The sequence below is a fragment of the Mus pahari genome, chromosome 13 (genome assembly GCF_900095145.1).
Source record: "Mus pahari chromosome 13, PAHARI_EIJ_v1.1, whole genome shotgun sequence".
Taxonomy (NCBI): domain Eukaryota; kingdom Metazoa; phylum Chordata; class Mammalia; order Rodentia; family Muridae; genus Mus; species Mus pahari.
In genome coordinates, this window is record NC_034602.1 from 80,707,567 (window position 1) to 80,726,450 (window position 18,884).

The 18,884-nt window shown below is 42.8% G+C and overlaps 1 protein-coding gene across 2 annotated transcripts in view; it reads left to right on the forward strand.

Annotated features, from left to right (window-relative positions):
• Nucleotides 1-3,691: 3,691 nt before the first annotated feature.
• Uso1 (USO1 vesicle transport factor) overlaps nt 3,692-18,884 on the forward strand; it is a 66,977-nt gene continuing 51,784 nt past the window's right edge. The window contains exons 1-3 of one of the 2 annotated variants that reach the window (XM_021210376.1): nt 3,692-3,983; nt 18,182-18,268; nt 18,591-18,655. In XM_021210376.1, coding sequence (XP_021066035.1) covers nt 3,918-3,983; nt 18,182-18,268; nt 18,591-18,655 — 218 coding nt within the window. In that variant the 5' untranslated portion in view covers nt 3,692-3,917. The remainder of the gene's footprint in view (nt 3,984-18,181; nt 18,269-18,590; nt 18,656-18,884) is intronic. The other variant, XM_029545159.1, reaches the window with a different exon arrangement.

Sequence of the window (18,884 nt, forward strand, 5' to 3'; positions counted from 1 at the left end):
TGTGTGTGTGTATGTGTGTGTGTGTGTATGTGTGTGTATGTTTGTGTGTGTGTGTGTGTGTATGTTTGTGTGTGTGTGTTTGTGTGTGATATTATCAGATATCCTGGATATCAGATATTTACATTACAATTCATAACAGTAGCAAAATTACAGTTACGAAGTAGTATCAAAAATAATTCTATGGTTGGGAGGAGGGGTCTCCACAACCCGAGGAACTGTAATAAAAGGTCTCAGCATGTGGAAGGTTGAGAAGCCCTGCTCTAAGGCATAGACAATAACACCCCCCCCAAGCTATAAAACAATGGTATGATATGATGCTCATTCATTTTTTTAAGATTTATTTACTATTATACATAAGTACACTGTAGTTGTCTTCAGACACACCAGAAAAGGGCATCAGATCTCATTACGAATGATTGTGAGCCACCATGTGGTTGCTGGGATTTGAACTCAGGACCTTTGGAAGAGCAGTCAGTGCTCTTACCCGCTTTGCCATCTCACCAGCCCTATGATGCTCATGCTTTTTGCTGAGTTTTCAAGCAGAAAAAAAAGCCTCGGCAAGCCCAGTCACTGAAGGAAATTGGTTTTAACAACAACAAACGGATTTCAAAATAATTAATTTTAGTAGATGCCCTTGGTCAGTTTTAGTTTAGGAAATGGGAAATTACTCTCACAACTCGGAGTTTCTGACTGTGGAAATGTGACTAAGCCACACACCATTTACTGTACCACCCTGGAGTCCTCCCAAGAGTGAGTTACAACTTCCTCATGTTTTCTCTTGCTTCGACAAGTGGTTCCTCAGCAACTACCATGTTGTTGACTTCTGTCACACGGCAAGAGAGCACACGTAGGAAGAAGACATTGTCCCTAACTCTTTCTAGACATCAAAGTGTTGATGGATTAATATGTAACCCCCTTTTTTTTTTTTTTTTTTTTTTTTTTTTGGTTTTTCGAGACAGGGTTTCTCTGTGTAGCTCTGGCTGTCCTGGAACTTACTCTGTAGACCAGGCTGGCCTCGAACTCAGAAATCCGCCTGCCTCTGCCTCTGGAGTGCTGGGATTAAAGGCGTGCGCCACCACGCCCGGCTCGTAACCCTCTTCTTAAATAAGAAGTCACTTCATGGCTGCTCTCTGCTTGAGTTCCCTCAGATCCTTCCTGGGGCATAAATAAGAGTTTATACTTTATCTGCCTCTTTTTAGACCTCAAGTCTCAAATGAGAACAGAACGGACCAGGGAGACCAGGGAATGTGGTGGGTCACCCTCATCATTTCTGCACTCACCTGGCTGTTCCTTAGTCCTTCCCTCTGTCCTCCCTTCTGTCCATCCCTCAGTCCTTCCGGCCCACACAGTCGTTCCTGCCCAGGGCACAATGTTAGGGAATAAAACAGGTCAAATGACGGACACCTCGTAAGTCATGACTACTGTGTCCACCAACATTTAAAACAAGGGATTTCAACGAGGTCTGTCCCTTAAAACAATTTTGTAGGGCTGGTGAGATGGCTCAGTGGGTAAGAGCACCCGACTGCTCTTCTGAAGGTCCGGAGTTCAAATCCCAGCAAACACATGGTGGCTCAGAACCATCCGTAACAAGATCTGATGCCCTCTTCTGGAGTGTCTGAAGACAGCTACAGTGTACTTACGTATAATACATAAATAAATCTTAAAAAAAAAAAAAAAAATTGTAACAATGGCAAGGTCCTGTGCTCCATTACCAAACAACAGAGATGTCTCCAAGCCCCCTCCAATCGTACCAGAGCCTCATCCCTTAAGGTAGGACAGTGAGGCTTGGGGACGAGGAGAGGTCAGGCTCAGGGCAAGGCGAGACTGCTAGGTGAGGGTCTTTGCAGGCTTTCCTTGGTCACTGGTGACAATTTAATGGTTACTTTTTTTAGGCTGCAACAAAATGCCTCCATGGAAAATGTCTAAAGCAAAATGTCAAGCAGAGGACAATAGTGGCACACAGTATTCCTGGCAATAGTATCCCGCCATGCTCTGTGTCCAGGCTTACGACCTTGGGGCTATCTATCACTACGGCCTGCATGGTGTGTGTTCTGTCATTCACGGGCAGAACAGATCGTCTCTTTTAGCATACTATTCACATATTCATTCAACAATTTATTCACTTATCCATCAAAATCACTCCATGATTAGTAAATACTCTAGCAAATGGCCCCGTCATCAGATTCGGCTTATCAAGTTTTAATTCAGTGTCCACTGGCAAAGTGACAGCACAAAGAATCTGCTGCACCTTGATTTCAAGGAACTCTCTCCCAAGATGCTGAAATAAAGGCTTAAGGAACTAGCAGGAATCTGCCCCACAAAGAGGGGAAGGGCATACTGAAGCAAGAGAAAGATGTTGAGTATTCAAGGTACACTGGCGCTTCAACCCTAACAGGTGTGTCTGCCAAACTAAGGAGTTTGGATGTCATTATATAAACCGGGGAACCACTGGAGGATTCTAACAAGAAGACTGACATACTTCTTCTTGGGCTCACCCAAGGGTGTACTGAGGGAAGCCAGGGCTGAATGTAGACAAACTAGTTAGGAGCCTACTGCTGTAATCTCAGTGTGGATGTAAGTCGTATCAACAAGCAGAGTATTCAAAGAGGAAGGACTTGAGAAATAGTTTCTGCTAGTTCCTGCACACCATACACTCAACATTGGACAGGCAAAGGAGGAAAGCCGGAGTCTTCAGGTTCCTCCTTATAGACTAGGGGATTATTTGGGTAGAGGTACCACTGAGCATGTTAGGGCACACCGTGGAAGCATACTGACTTCTTTTTAGAGGGAGGCTGGGGAAGACATAGGTCTTAATCGACACCTCTGAGACCTATGGGGAACTGAAACCGAGAGATGCATGAGCCAGTGGGTTTCCTAGACTCCCATTCAGAGTCAAGACATTTGCAAGGCCATTCCAGAAGCATGTGTACCTGGCCGCCTCATTTGGAAAGAACAAGTACAGCGATGTGGAAATATGACATTCTGCTTGCTAAAACCATTGAAAACGTAGGAATTCAGAGTTAATGGGAAAAAGGGGGGCATTATGCTACCCAAATGACACAATGGAACAATTTATTTCTAATCTCTTATTAGAGATAAACGCAGGGGGTTCCTTCTCACACTTGAAAATGAGCGGAGTATCTGGTGCTTAGAGCAAGGAATTCTTTTTAGCCGGGTTGGGGAGCAAGAACTTAGAAACGCGCCCTCCAGTGGTAGTGGAATGAGGGGTCTCTAGCACCCCTTTACCACCAAACAAAGCCCTGTGTAGAAATGCAATTTGCGAGGATCAAAAGGCCATCTCGCTCGTACCGCTTAACCAAAAGAACCATACGAATCCCCTTCCAGGGGACAGGACGCCCTTCTCCCCCTTACCTGTCACGCCGGCCAAAGGAAAATTTCACTTTCGACTCAACAAAAATAAGCCCTCAGGTTTGACAGCTTGCAGTGCGTCCTGCTCTCGGCGACAAAACACCTACCAGCCGAAGCGCGTAGTCTAATCAGAGCCTCCCGAGCCGACTGGGCAGGGCTGCGACCACGTGGGTGACCCGGGCCAGCAGCAGCAAGCAAGCAGGAGGAGGAGGGGGCGTGTCCACGGGGGTGGGAGGCCTGCTGGTGGGCGTGGCCCGCGGGCCCGGGCAAGTGGGCGTGGCCTGCGGCCGGGGGCTCCCTCCTCTCCCCTTTCGCCTTCGCCCTTCGAGCCGCCACGTAACGCCACGTCCCCGCGCATGCGCACCGCGGCTGCTGGCGGTGGTGTTTCCGGGCTCCGGGGGCTGGAGAGGCTGCTGAGGAGGCGGCGGCGGTGGCGGAGGCCGGGGAGTGCGACGAGCCGGCTCGGGGGGCTAGGCCCTGCGGGGGGAGAGGGGCGGTCGTGTTCTCTTCGGCAGAGGGGCTGGTGAAGCCGGCGGCTGAGCGACGAGATGAATTTCCTCCGCGGGGTGATGGGGGGTCAGAGTGCCGGACCCCAGCACACTGAAGCCGAGACGGTGAGCGCAGCGCCGCCGGGGCCGGGTTGGGACCGGGCTGGGTGGGCGAGATCGGGGCGTCCACGCCGCTCCCGTCGCCTGCCTTCCTTCCTTCTTTCCATCCTCTTGCTCGGACGCGCGAGCTCCCCACGCGGCGGCGCAGCCCGGGCCGTGGTGACAGGAGGGCTTCGGGGACCCGGCACGGCGACCGACCGCGCGGCCCCTCCTTCCTTCCTTTGAATCTGTTGGCCGGCCAGCCTGCCTCGGTGCCGGCTGAAACCCGGCTCTTCAGGGTTGGAAGGAGGTTAAGCCCCAGCTGTTGGCCAAGGCTTGTGGCTAAGAATAAAACGATATTCTTGGGGCACAGTGCCACCTGTTCCTGCCCCATCAGCTGCAAGAATGGGCGTTTGCTTAGGGTTGGTGGTTCAGACCCTACTTTTCAGGTTCACCCAAATGTGTCATGGGGCAATACTTACTCCTCTTGCACACCCTAGTGATCTGCGCGCTAACCACTCTAGGGACTCTTCTGCTCTGTTGGTGACACGATTTGTTAATTTTTTTTTTTAATTATTAAGACATGGAAAACCGGTGTTTGATTTTATGTTTAGGATACACTACCTGTTAAGTTTGCAGAGCCATTGGAAACTGCTGTGGATGGCTTACCTGGGAAAAATGAATTTAGATATACAGAAAGAAAAAAAAAAAACCTGCGTGTGACATTTTAAAGACAAACATTGGATAGTTGTCATAGCACTGTTTTGTGGATTCAGAAGGGTCATAAAATAGGACCTGCAAGATAGGATGGAGTCTTTACTAATGAAGAAAGAATTAAAGTAACTTGACCAGAATCTTGGAGAATTTACTAGAATTTACTACCGGGGAAACTAAGAAACTAAGCTTTCTGCTAAGCCCAGACTTGATTGCTGATCCCTGTGTTTCAGTTCTTAGCTGGCATTTTTGGAAGTAATGTTACCCACATTAGTTAAGTTAGGATTAAGTTAACTACTGTAGTGTACTAATATAGTTAGTGTAGTTTACTCATGTAGTTAGTACTGGGGAGATGGAGGAGTCCTAGGACTGAATCCAGGACCTGATTACATGCAAGGCAAACATTCTGCCACTGAGCCGGACTTCCCACCAGGTTAGAACTGAGCCGAAGGCTGTCAAGTCTGTTGCTTTTGAAAATCAGATCTCCTCTTCCCCCAATACCTGGCTTCCCTTGTTCCTTCCCGCATGGCAACAAGGCTGCTGTTACTGGAAAACCAGGGTCTTTAGGTTACCACAGTCACAGCCCATCTCTTCCATCTTTCTGTATTTTGTCTGATATTTGTATGTCAGAGACACACAAATTAAGAGCTGGCTTTGAAATGAGGCCTTGATTTGAATCCAGGCTTCCAGGCTTGATTGACTTGGACAGATCTGGGAAGGCTAACGCTTTCTAAGTAAAAAGTGCTGGCTCCTGTGGCTGTAATGAGTCTTTAAAGTGAGAAACAGAAAGTGCAGCCCTTAGTAGATGCTCAGGAAAGGATAGACTTGACTCCAGTAGGTTAGACTGAGATTACCCTTGGCCTTGTCACAGTGACCTCTGTAGAAGAGGTGATGAGTTCTTCAGCGTTAGAGGGATTTAAAGCTGAGCCTCCTCACTTCGCGCTCAGCAAAGTGGCTTGTGCAGTTGCTGCTGCGGAGCTGGAACCAGGACGCTTGGTTCAGTGTGCATGGATCAACATCATTGTTTTACATCATGACTTTATAATGATGCCAGTGTCACCCTGGTGAACATGTAGAGACGAGAGGCATGCCCTCGTTACTTCACTGGCACTGAGAACTGAATCAGTAGTCTTTTTTTGAGGACCGAGTTCTTACTGTATGATCAAAGTTAGTTCTGATTCTGTCGGGAAGTACAGCAAGGGCCCAAGGGCCACTAGTTGACATGGATTTATAGAGCCTCAGTGGAGTGCATGGTGTAATATTAGGTGCTTTAATTGTCGATATTTGATTTGGCCTACATGTTTGACTAGCCAAGGCTTTGAACATTTAGTGTATAATCATCCACTATGAAGGTTCCTCCATTGCTGCAAAGTTAAATTTTATTGTCTTCAGAATGGCTCTATATTCTTTCTTTTTCATTTTTTTCTAGTGAAAAGCCTCTTTTAACTGAATTCGACCTGTTCTTCTCTAGGATGCACTTCTAACTTCTTTGCCCAGTAAACTACAAATAATCTCTTTTCTCACAGAACAACCATTGTTGTACAACAAAGTGAACATGTCTTGTTCTTTCTACTATTACTATGGTACACACACAGTATACACACACACACATTTTATTTATATATATGTATATATGTATATGTGTGTGTGTGTGTATCATCCTTTAAAGTGTCTTTTTGTCCAAGAGTCAGTTGTATTTCAAATGTTTTTCCACTAGTAATATATGTACTATAAAAACTTCTTCACTGACATGTCACTGAGCTAAATCTCTAATCCCCCCTTCATACACATTTTTAAAAATAGTAAATTAGATTTGTATTTCAAATAAACCACAGATATTCCAGTCAGAGCAACTGAACAGATATTAGGTAGTAAACAATGTCATTGTATTCCTCCACAGTTGTTAGATAATTGAAGTCTCTGTGTCAGGCTTTTTGCTGAGATTTTTCTCGTGCATGGATTGATTGCTCTGCCTGTTTTCCTACCTTTACTTTTTCTTCTTTTCTTGTGGAATGTAGGGGTGCTCAGGGGGCGGGGCGGGGCAGGGTGGGAGTGGTTTCTGTGCTAGAAATTGAACCTGAGTAAGCTCCACCCCAGTCCAGCTTAGCATCTCCTGTGTGGGACAGGAGTACCACTGCGGACTGTGTGTGCCTAACCTTCCGTAGCCTCAGCTGAGAGGAACGTTTGACTTTTATTAAGATATTCTTCAAAACCAGCCAAGTAGTAAGGGTCTGTATCTATCACAGGACCATCAGCAAGTCTGTGAAAAGGGGGGACATTTTAAATCTAGAGTTCCACCCACAGCACACTTTGCATTATAAAGTCTAGTGCTCTTTAATATGGTTTCTTCTCCCCCTACCCCACCCCCTTAAGGTAGAGAGAGACACTGGTGTCTGATGATTGAAACCCCTTTCATCTTGGGCTACACTCACACTTGTGAATGCTCACGTAGTCTTAGTTGTATGTCTTCTGTTCAACTAGCACTGGTTTTAAAAGATAGTTTCTTTTCTTTTCTTTTTTTTTTTTTTTTTTTTGGTTTTTCGAGACAGGGTTTCTCTGTATAGTCCTGGCTGTCCTGGAACTCACTTTGTAGACCAGGCTGGCGTCGAACTCAGAAATCCACCTGCCTCTGCCTCCCAAGTGCTGGGATTAAAGGCGTGCGCCCGGCAAAAGATAGTTTCTTGAAAAGTCCATAAGAAATGTGAATATATTTGATAAGTTGTAGGAGTTCTTTCTGTTTCAGGTTAGATCCTGAGGCACAAAAGTGGCCACTAGACTACAGCTACAGAGTCCCTGTTCTGTACCAGGTGTCTCTGTGGGGGTTGATCTGGAGGAACAGGCTCAGAAAGCAGGAAGGCTAACAAGCTAGCTAGCCACAGGTGTGCTTTTAACTAAAATTGCTCAGGGAGGAATGTGCTCTTAAATCACAGTTGAGGGCTGGCCTCTGATTCAGCAGGTAAGTCACTTGCCATGCAAGCCTGACAACCTTCAGTCCCCAAGACCCACAAAAAGGAAGACGAGAACCAGCCTGACAGAGCTGTCCTCTGAACTCTGTGCCTGAGCCCTGTGGTGTGAGCATGCCCCGCCTATCTTAGAACAAAACAGAGATTTTGATGATGCACAGTGTGTGTGTGTAATGGAGTGCATCGTAGTGTTAGTGTAAGTGTAAGCTCTGAAACGCCCCTGGAGCTGCCACTTCCCTCTGTGCTAGTAACTAGGTCGGTGTCTTAATTGGGATGTTTTCTCCCTTGGCTTGGCTTCCAGTAGGAATTTCAGAGAAAACCAGGAGAGTGATTTGCTTCTAAAGACTTTTATGTTTAAGCAAAGATGTCTTCTTGACTTGTTGTTTTAAATGACACTTTCCATTTTGAAGGTTAATTACTCTGGGCCCCTTAAAAAAAAAAAAAAAAGCTATAATCACTTAAAATTTACATGCCCTAACACTACCACAGGGTGTTCCACCTTGTAAATGTCAACAACATTCCACATGGGATGTCCTAGAAAACAGTTTGTTACCTAGGAATTGTGTTGTCCGTGGTCACAAACAAAATAGAAAAACCCTCTTATATGGAGATACATAGGTAGGGTGCTGTTTTCACAGTTTTCTGTAGACCCTGGATGTACACACACACACCTAGTTGTGCCTTTCAGGGAACGTCGAGTGTCTATTTCTCTGAGAAATGTACTTAGGGAACAATTGTCCTAGTAGGTCTATTATACTGTGATAGAAGTATATAATATGCTTATTTAATTTCTGTTTTTCAAGAGTTCTCTGTGATCGCAGCTCTATACCTAAAAGAATAAGCTCCGAACCCTTGTGATTCAGGGAGTAATTACAATCATCTTGAACTGAATTATCTCCTAGGAGAGAATGTACCCAGTTCATGTCTAGAAGCTTGCATTTGTTTGCTTGTTTTTGAGACAGTGTCTCTTTGTAGCCTAGACTGGCTTTGAACTCAGAATTCAACTGCCTCAGCCCCAGTTCTGGGATTATAACTCCCACACCCAGCCCAGAAATTCTCTATCTAAAAATGCTGTGCTGACTATTTAGCTGTCCAAATATCATGGAAAAGTTATGCTTGTTTTTATACCAGAGAAGTATTATAAACATTTCTTATATAAAGTGCTAATCATCTTTAATTTGAAAACTTATATAGTGTTACATCTTTTTAAACACTTATTGTTTATGTGTGTATGCATGTTACATGTGTATCTGGATCTGGTTACACATGTACCCTTATGTGCGCTAGTCTGCCAATCAGAATAGTTCCGTCTTTACCACATGTGGATTCCAGGAATAACACTCAGGTTATCAGGCTTGGCAGTAAAGAACCTTTATCCGTGAGCCATCTTGCCAACCCTGTAGTGTTAGAGTTTTTGTTTGTTTGTTTGTTTTAAAGTATTTATTTTTATGTGTGTGAGTGTTTTTGCCAGCACCATGGGTGTGTCTGGTGCCTGTGGAGGCCAGAAGAGGACATCGGATCCCCTGGACTGGAGTTACAGATAGTTGTGAACTTCCATATAGGTGCCGGGCTTGAACTGGGATCCTCTGGAAGAACATCCGTCCAGTGCTCTTAACCACTGAGCCATCTCTATAACCCCTGTGGTGTTGGGTTTTAAGATGCTGGCATTTATGACAGGCTGTTTGGTAGACAAGTTTCATGATAGACTTGTTGAAAGGTTGTCCTTTTTTGGAAGAGTCACTTCGTGGGGAAAGTGTGAATAGTAAATAAAGCAGTGTAGTACCTTGGCAGATCACATGTGATTGTAACAGAAATGGGCTATGTTGTAGTTGAGGTCATCCAAAGACTGGCCTTTGCTTTGCTCTTGTCTTCAGAGTTACAGAGCTACATTGGACACAAATCCCTGTCCTTGTTTGTAGTTGATAAGCAGTAACATTTTTATACTATTAGCCCATTATGCTTTAATAGTATGCTATAGGTTCACATGAATTGTTTTAGTCCTACCAAAAAGAGTCTTCCTTGGGAGTTCTCTTTTAGGAAGGTACAACTATGCTAAACTCATAGAAAGCACGGATAGACCATTATAGGAAGTTGGTAGTAGGTGGACAAATCCCTCATAAATTATTAAATGCAGAAGGATATATATATATATATATATATATGTGTGTGTGTGTGTGTGTATATATATATATATATATATATATATATATATATATATATATATATATGTTGTTTGTTTTTGTTTTTTTGTTTTTCGAGACAGGGTTTCTCTGTGTATCCCTGGCTGTCCTGGAACTCACTCTGTAGACCAGGCTGGCTTCGAGCTCAGAAATTCGCCTGCCTCTGCCTCCCAAGTGCTGGGATTAAAGATATGCGCCACCACTGCCTGGCTTTAAAAGTATTTTTAATATACTATTTATTTAGCTTTATATGTTTGAGAATGTTTTGCCAGGATGTATGTTTGTATATTATATATGGGTCTGGTGTCCAAGGAGGCCAAAAGAGGGTGTCAGGTTCCCTGAAACTGGAGGTACAGAGGTTGTGAGTCACCATGTAGCAACAAGTGCTCTGCAGTGACCCATTTCTCTTGCCGCTTGAACACCTAGAGATTTAATTGCTCCTGTCCTTTATTTGTCTCATGCCTGTTAGACTCCTATGAGGGACAGAAACTCCTGAAGGCTGTGATGTCACTGTCTTGCATCCTACTTTTGTGTGGCCCCCATCCTCTCTTTGTCTGCTTTTAACTGTATTTTATTATGGGGCATGCATGCTGTGGACTGGGCCACGGTGTCAGTTCTCCCTTCTCCCTTTACATGGGCTCTGTGCATCAGACCTAGGTTGTCAGGCTTGTGAGCAAGTGCCTTTACTCCCCGAGCCATCTCTTCTAGCCAGGCTTCCATTTTCATTTTTCTGTTCCACTCCCAGCTAGTCCCATTGCTTTTATGGGGAGGGTCCCCTCTGTGCAGTACTCTGTGTATATCTAGTTTGCCTGTTGTTAGTGGGGCTCTTTATCTCGTTTGACTTGCTAAATGGAATTATGACTCTCACGCAGCAGTTAGCAAAGGCGTTCTGATAGTCACCCATGTGAATTATGGTGACTCAAATGTTCTCTTGATAAGACTTATTTTGGGGATTTCATGGTGATTCAAATCCTCTATTGATGAGACTTTTCTTTTGAGGTGGGGCTTCACTCTGTAACCCAGGCTGGTCTTGACTCATAATCCTCCTGCCTTAGCATCCTGGGGAGCTGGGATTACACATATGTGCCACCATGTCTTGGTTGTGTGTCTGTGTTTTCATGTACAACCAATATCAGTAAGCATTAAGTTCTTTATGGCTATCCTCTGCATTTACAATTCTCTTTCCAGAGGTGAACATGTTACTAATTAAGTATAAATCTTTCATCTGGATTAAATTTTGCTCAAGAAGCTTTTCTCTTTAGAACTCTTTTTTTGGTGGTATTGTCCTTGTATAGTGTTTTGTTATTTAATGTGAGGGCCACAAACCTTCAAGGTGGGCTCCTCAGTAAAGCAGGCAGGGCAGAGAAGCCTGAGATGAAACCATGGCAACCTATTTGGGCTAAAGGATGTCACAGACAGTTAGCAGCACCGGAAGTGACCTGAATGTCGGCCCAGGGAGCCAGGTTTAGGGAGTGGGCAAAGTTTGCTCTTCTCTCACCCGGTCACCATGTGCTGTGTTTCATAGCTGCGGTGCCCATGCCTTGGTCTCTAAAAGGTGAATGTGGAGTGGTGACAGTCTCACTGGGACTTCATGAACATTAAATACAGTTTTCAAGACAAGGTTTCTCTGTGTAGCCCTGGCTTTCTTGGAACTTGCTCTGCAATCCGGGCTGGCCTCAGACTCACAGAGAGTCTTATGCCTCTGCCTCCCACGTGCTGGGATTAGATGTGTGGGCCACCACTGCCTGGCTAAATACATTTTAAAATAGAAAACACTTTAGAATCCATCTTTCATACGGTAAATGCTGCATTTGCCATGTGTCTGCATTGAGTAGTTAGGGGCACTGTTAACTGCGGTGAAGACCATGACCATAGCACGCCGGAAGGGAAGGGTTTATTTGGGTTACACTTCTACTTCTAGACCATCACCAAAGGAATTTGGGGCAGGAATTCAAGCAGGGCAGGAACTGAGACGGAAGCTGATGCAGAGGCCATGAATGGGTCCCGCTTACTTGCTTGCTCCTGTGGCTTGCTCAGCCGACCTTTTTATAGAAGCCAGAACCACTAGTCCAGGGATGGGCACCACCCCAATGGGCTGGGCCCTCCTCATCAGTCACTAATGAAGAAAATACTTGCCTACAACCCAGTCTTATGGAGGCATTTTCTTAATCGAGGTGCTTCCTCTCAAATAACTTTGATTTGTGTCAAGTTGACATTAAACTATCCAGCACACCGTGTTTTACCAATACTAAAATATAGCTTGGCATACAGCTCTGAAGTTGAAATTTAGCTTAGAATGTTGGTTAGTATTGTTATCCCGCTGATACAGTTAATAATAGTGGGTCTTCATGTGATGGAAGGAGAGGACTGACTCTGGGCAACACACTTGCATGTGCAGTAACAGGAAATAAACTGTGGGTTCGGAGAGGTAACTCAGTGGCTCAGGTTCTCTTCCAGTGAGCCTGGGATGGTTCCCATCACCCACAAGGTAGCTCAAAACTCTACTTTGGGGAGTCCAATAGAGGATTCTGGCCTCTGAGGGAGCCAAGCATATATGCAGGCAAAACACTCAAGTACATAAAATAGAAATAAATAAATCTTTAAAAAAGAAAAGCATAGTGAATGAATTTTAAATGTATTTTTCTGGACCTGTGAGATGTTTGGTCAAGTGAGGATGCTTGCCATTTAAGCCTGATTGAGTTCAGTCCCCAAGACCCGAATGAGAACTACTTCCCACAAGTTGTCCTCTGATTTCCACATGCACACCATAGCAGTACATCCATGCAATTATACACACACAAATAGGTAGAATGTAATTTTAAAAAATTGACTGTTACATTGCATAAACATGGTATTAATTACCATCAAGTAGTGTTTTCAAGAAAAGATAGAAATGTAGAATTCCATGTGAAATTTTTTAATTTTCTAAAGCTAATTTAACATTATTTCATGTACAAGTCAGATAACTTTCAAATGCTAAGTATGCTTTTATTCCTTAGGTTGAAATAGAATATTTTTCTTGCATTCAAAATTTAAATATTAAGTAATCCTAAGAGTGCATCTTATTTGGCTCCTTCTACATTATAGATAATGAAGTGGACTTAGAACTGTACTGGGTACATCAGGTCCTTATCAGTTCCCTTATTTGCAACTTCACTAAACCACATTTGCAGTCCCCAAGTGACCACCTGCTCACCCGAGGACAGTGCAGAGCACTGAAGCAGATGCCCAGTTCCCACACCAGCTGAGCCTAGGAGGACCTAACCCTGTTCTACTTCTCAGTGTAAGCAAAGTCAGTAGTCTGTAGTACTACATCTTTGCATGTTTGTATTTGTTGTGACATTTCTTTGTTATAAATGACCTCTGAATTGTGATTTTCCTAGGCACAGGAAGGATAGACGAGGTCTTACAGAAAACTGAAAGAATTCCACTCAGAATGAAGGGCAGTTGGCCTTGAGTTCAGTATCCATGAATAAGGATACTTATTAAATGAGGCATCTTTAAAGAGAAATACACATAAAACAAAGGGCTTATTTTTGGTTTGAGAGATTTTAGTTTCATTTTTTCCTTCAAACAAGGTCTCAATATTTAGCCCTGGCTGACCTTGAACTCACAGAGGCTCACCTGCCTCTGCCTCCTGAGTGCTGGGATTACAGACGCGTCCTTACATCTGGCTGAAAACAAGATTTTCTATTGATTGGCATGACAAAAATCTGACTGTCAGCTCACAGGAAGCTAACCCAGGAATTATGTGTCCATGATGACTTCTAGAACATAACTGACACGGCAGGAACAGTTGACCTCGTAAAGCAGATGAATATTAAGCCAAGTGGTCAGTCTTAGAACAAACATGCTAAAATAAAAGCAGGACCTGACAGAGATTTCTTTGTTTTTTTGTTTTTTGTTTTTTGTTTGTTTCTTTGTTTGTTTTTCCCTTAGGTTATTGAAACAAAAATCTTAGAATTATAAAAATCAATATATAGTCTACAATTGACTTCTTATTTCATTTTCTACCACCAAAAATAATTTCTTTTTTCCCTCCCCCAATATATTTGCATATACAAAGGGATATTTTTTCAAAAAATTGCTTCTTAAAATATGTAATAGTGGGCATTGAAGTTTGTTTTTTTTTTTAAATCACTAGTGAAAATGATGGTTTGCCCAAAACATTTTACAAAATATTTGTTTCAAGACCAGGTTGTGGGGCTAGGGAGATGGCTCAGTGGTTAAGAGCACAGACTGCTCTTCCAAAGGTCCTGAGTTCAATTCCCAGCAACCACATGGTGGTTCACAACCATCTATAATGGGATCCAATGCCATCTTTTGGTGTGTCTAAAGACAGCAGTAATATACTCAAATAAATAAGATTTATTTTAAAAAAGACAAGGTTGTATGTGTGTACGTGTGTGTGTGTGTGTGTGTGCGTGTGTGTGTACTTGCACTAATGATTGAATCTACCCGCTAAGAGTGTGCTTTCCCAGAGTTTAGATTTGTGTTAGCTGTAACATGAATTTATTATTATATAGAGGGCATTGCTTCAGCTGCTGTCAGAAAAGCTAGTAGATTTAAAGGAGAGAGAAGTTGACTTGTACACAGACTTATCATAACTAAAACGAAGTGCAGCTGACACAATTACACAGCAAGGAGAAACCCTGGGAGTGACAGTCTTTAAGACGACAAGTTCTAGATAGAAATTAAACAATTTAATGCTCCAGAAATGAAATATGTAGGCCTGTATTTGAAGAAAAACAAGCCTTTGTAGGATTTGGGCATAGGCGATGATTTGGGCATAGGCGATGTATTTTTTTTTTCATTTGGTTGTAGTTGTCTGTAGAGAGTAGCAGCTATACTTCCTTCCAGGAACATCACTAAGGCACACAGTCATCCTGAATATGAGCAGGAGCTGACATGCTTTCCAACAGCAAACATAGGAGTTGCAAGGCTGTGTGTCTCAAACATGCCTTGTGAACATGCCTTCCTGTGTTCCTTGTGAACATGTCTTCTCAAAGTTTTCTAAAACTGTTTCTCCTCCAATATCAGCAGTAATAGCTGGGGGCCCCCTACATGTTCTTATGTAGCTCAGGCTAGCCTTGAACTAATTTTGTAACCTGACCTTGAACTCCTGATGCTGCTGCCTGACTCCTTTGTGCGGGGGTTACCTGGTATGCTACCACAGAGGGTTGTGAGGAAAGTGTGCATTTCCTGCAATCCAACCAGAAGTATTCAGCCACTAGAACTAAGTATTCAAAAAAGAGAAAAGTTCTTTGTCTAGAATCTCAATACTTTGTCTAGATGTCTTGGGCAGAGCAATGACAGGAAAATGCTCAAATAATTCTCAGTATAACCACAGTCATCCACGTCTACAGAAACAAAGAAACTTAAACCCCACAAAGCAGATGAAAGACAAGGGGGAGACCGCTGAGCTACTCAGGGATACTACTTTGGCTTAAATTGTTGTATTAGTCAGGGTTCACTAGAGTCACAGAACTTGCAGATAGTCTCTATATAGTAAAGGAATTTATTGATGACTTACAGTCTGCAGTCCAAATCCCAACAATGGTTCAGTAGTAGCTGTGAATGGAAGTCCAAGGATCTAGCAGTTGCTGAGTCCCACACCGCAAGAAGGCAAAAGAGCGAGAGCCAGACTCCCTTCTTCCAATGTCCTTATATGGTCTCCAGCAGAAGGTGTAGCCCAGATTAAAGGTGTGTGCCACCACACCTTTAATCCCAGATGATCTTGGACTCGGAGATCTCCCTGTCTTAATCTTCTGGATTCAATCACCACTGTGTCTCAAGATCTCCATACCAAGATCCAGATCAGAAACTTCTATCTCCCAGTCTCCAGATTAGGTTCACTGGTGAGCCTTCCAATTCTGGATTGTAGTTCATTTCAAATATAGTCAAGTTGACAACCAGGAATAGCCACTACAATTGTTTAAACAGAATCACAGGCTTCCTGTTCTCAAGAGAGAAGTACATTGTTTTTCTAACAGTAAAAGTTTATAGTAGAAAAAAGAAGTGAATCAGCTATTTAACAAAGAGAAAATTGTAGTGTTTCATTTCGAAGACTCAATAAAATTATGATCATGGTAGTTACAATTTAAGGTAGAAGTGGTTTCTAAGTGTGAGTAGCTAGAATGAATAAGAAAATACACCTGGCTTGGAGACCACGCCTATGTGCAGTTAGAAACGTGCCCTGAGTCCTGGCTCCTAGGAACCCCACACTCAGCAGCGCACATGACTGCTTGGTTCCTACTTGCACAGAATAGAGAAAGTCTGAAGGCTCTCAGAGCACTGCAGGGAACAGGAATAGAATTTGGAGGACACTGTATTTAAATGCTGTTCAGATATAAAAAGTGTAAGCATTTGAATGATATACTAAAACCTCATTTATAAGTACCTTATTAAAGAGTGCATGGCAAGTTTTGTTTGTTTTGTTTTTCGAGACAGGATCTCACTGTAGCCCTGGTCATCCAGAACATTCTGTGTAGATCAGCTGGCCTCAAACTCACAGAGATCTGCCTGTGTCTGCTTCCCAAACACTGGGGTTAAAGGCATGAGCCACCACACTGGCCTTATTATCAATTTTAATAAAATACTGAGCTTAAAAGGAGTAGTTTTAACACCACTACTTTTTCAGATGTTTTCACCAAGTCTAGACCTTAACCTTTTTTTTTTTTTGGTGTTTTTCGAGACAGGGTTTCTCTGTTAGCCCTGGATGTACTGGAACTCACTCTGTAGACCAGGCTGGCCTCGAACTCAGAAATCTGCCTGCCTCCCAAGTGCTGGGATTAAAGGCATGCGCTACCATGCCTGGCTCCGACCTTAACTATTTTTACTCTCTGAACTGTGTCTTAAATGACAAAAGTGATTAGTGTTCTTAATATCCATCTGAAAATTCGTTTATTATTTGATGGTTACAGGGCTTGTCTGTTCTGTAGCTCTACAATGATTTTTTTTTTCAGGATTTGGGTTTTAGATGGGATATTTGTCATACTGAGGATCTAATAATTCTTTTTTTTAAAGATTTATTTATTTATTATATATAAATACACTGTAGTTGTCTTCAGACACTCCAGAAGGAGTCAGATCTCATTACAGATGGTTGTGAGCCACCATGTGGTTGCTGGGACTTGAACTCAGGACCTTCGGAAGAGCAGTCAGAGCTCTCAACCGCTGAGCCATCTCTCCAGCCCGGATCTAATAATTCTTAAGTACAATTTTAAAAATACACAGTTGTGGGCAGGCAGAATGGTTTCATTGGTAAAGACACTTGCTACCAGACCTGAAGACCTGAATGCAATTCCTCAGACCTACAGGGTAAAAACAAGCGTGGTTTTCTACACAATGTGTCCTCCCCCCCCCCCATACAAACCCCATACCTACCTGGACACATGTACACCTACACACATGCACACGTACAAAATAAAATTATTTTACATACATGCTTTTGTTTCTGTGGGCTCATTTACCTGCTGTCTATTTCTATTGCGTGATGTTCTTTTTATGTCAGTACAGTTAACTCTTTGAGTAACTATTGGGGTCATCAAGTATGTCAAAATGTGTTTGTTTGACTTTCCTCATTTGGTGGACATTTACCCAGCTTTATTCTGTTACATCTAGTACTCTGATGTTTATTTTTAAGTTCAATTTGAATTTGAATTCCTGTCAATTATTTTAAAGTAGAAATGTTCTGTCTTTAAAGATTTTGAGACACTTAGAACTTTAAAATTGGAGGCTGTAGAGATGGTTTAGGAGTTAAGAGCACTTCTTCCAGAGGATCAAGGTGTGATTCCCAGCACCGATATAGTGGCTCACAACTGTCTAACTCAAGTTCCAGGGGATCTGATGCCCATTTCTGGTCTCTGTGGACCAGGTCAGCAAGTGGTACTCAGACACATGCAGCTGAAATACCCTGCTAAGCATAGCTACTGACCTGTTAGTGTCTTCTCTAATTTCTCAACTGCTTTGACTTACTGAGTTGGCTTCTCATTTGCTCCTTCCCACTTCTTAAGTCTTTAATGAGGTAAAAAGATCTCTGTAATTCAATACTACCTAAATAAATAGAAAAACCACTTTAAAAAAAATTTACTTATTGTATGTGAGTACAATGTCTCAGACACACCAGAAAAGGGCATCAAATCCTATTACATATGATTGTGAGCCACTGGGAATTGAACTCAGGACCTCTGGAAGAACAGTTAGTGCTCTTAACCACTGAGCCATCTCTTCAGCCCCAAAAAACCACTTCTTCAATATACCATTTGCTGATTTTTCTTCAAAATTAAATGGAATAAGTTTGGGAGTGTACAACATTGTTTCTTTTTTTTTCTCTCTCTTGTAATGCTGTTTTATTTTTCATTGATAGATTCAGAAGCTCTGTGACCGCGTAGCTTCCTCTACTTTACTGGATGACCGAAGAAATGCTGTGCGTGCCCTTAAATCACTCTCTAAGGTTCGTAACGCTAAATTACTACTACTTTGAAAAAATTGATTACTTTGCATGTGTGGGTATTTTGTCTGTCTGTCTGTCTGTCTGTCTGTCTGTCTGTCTGTCTGTACCACTTGTATGCGTTGTGTTCGCAGAGGCTAGAAGAGGGCAATGGAGTTTCAGATAGCTGTGAACTGCCTTGTGGGTGCTGGGATTCAAATCCAGGTCCTCTGAACAGCCAGTGCCCTTAACCACTGAGCCATCTCTCAGCCAGATTACTGTTTTGTTTTTGTTTTTTCAGTCGGCCATTAGTATCTGTAATAACACATTCTTGTCTTCTGTGCAGAAATACCGCTTAGAAGTGGGAATCCAAGCTATGGAACATCTTATCCATGTTTTACAAACGGATCGGTAAGTTTCGTGTATCGAAATTTCTTTCCTACCTTTTGGAGTTTTAATTTGTTTTAGAGTAACCATCATCATCCCAGAGGAAAGTAACGTTATGTTTACATGATGGTTTTTTTTTTCTTTTTTTATTGGTTATTTTATTTATTTACATTTCTTTTTTATTAGATATTTTCTTTATTTACATTTCAAATTTTATCCCCTTTTCTCATTTCCCCTCTGAACCCTCCCCCCC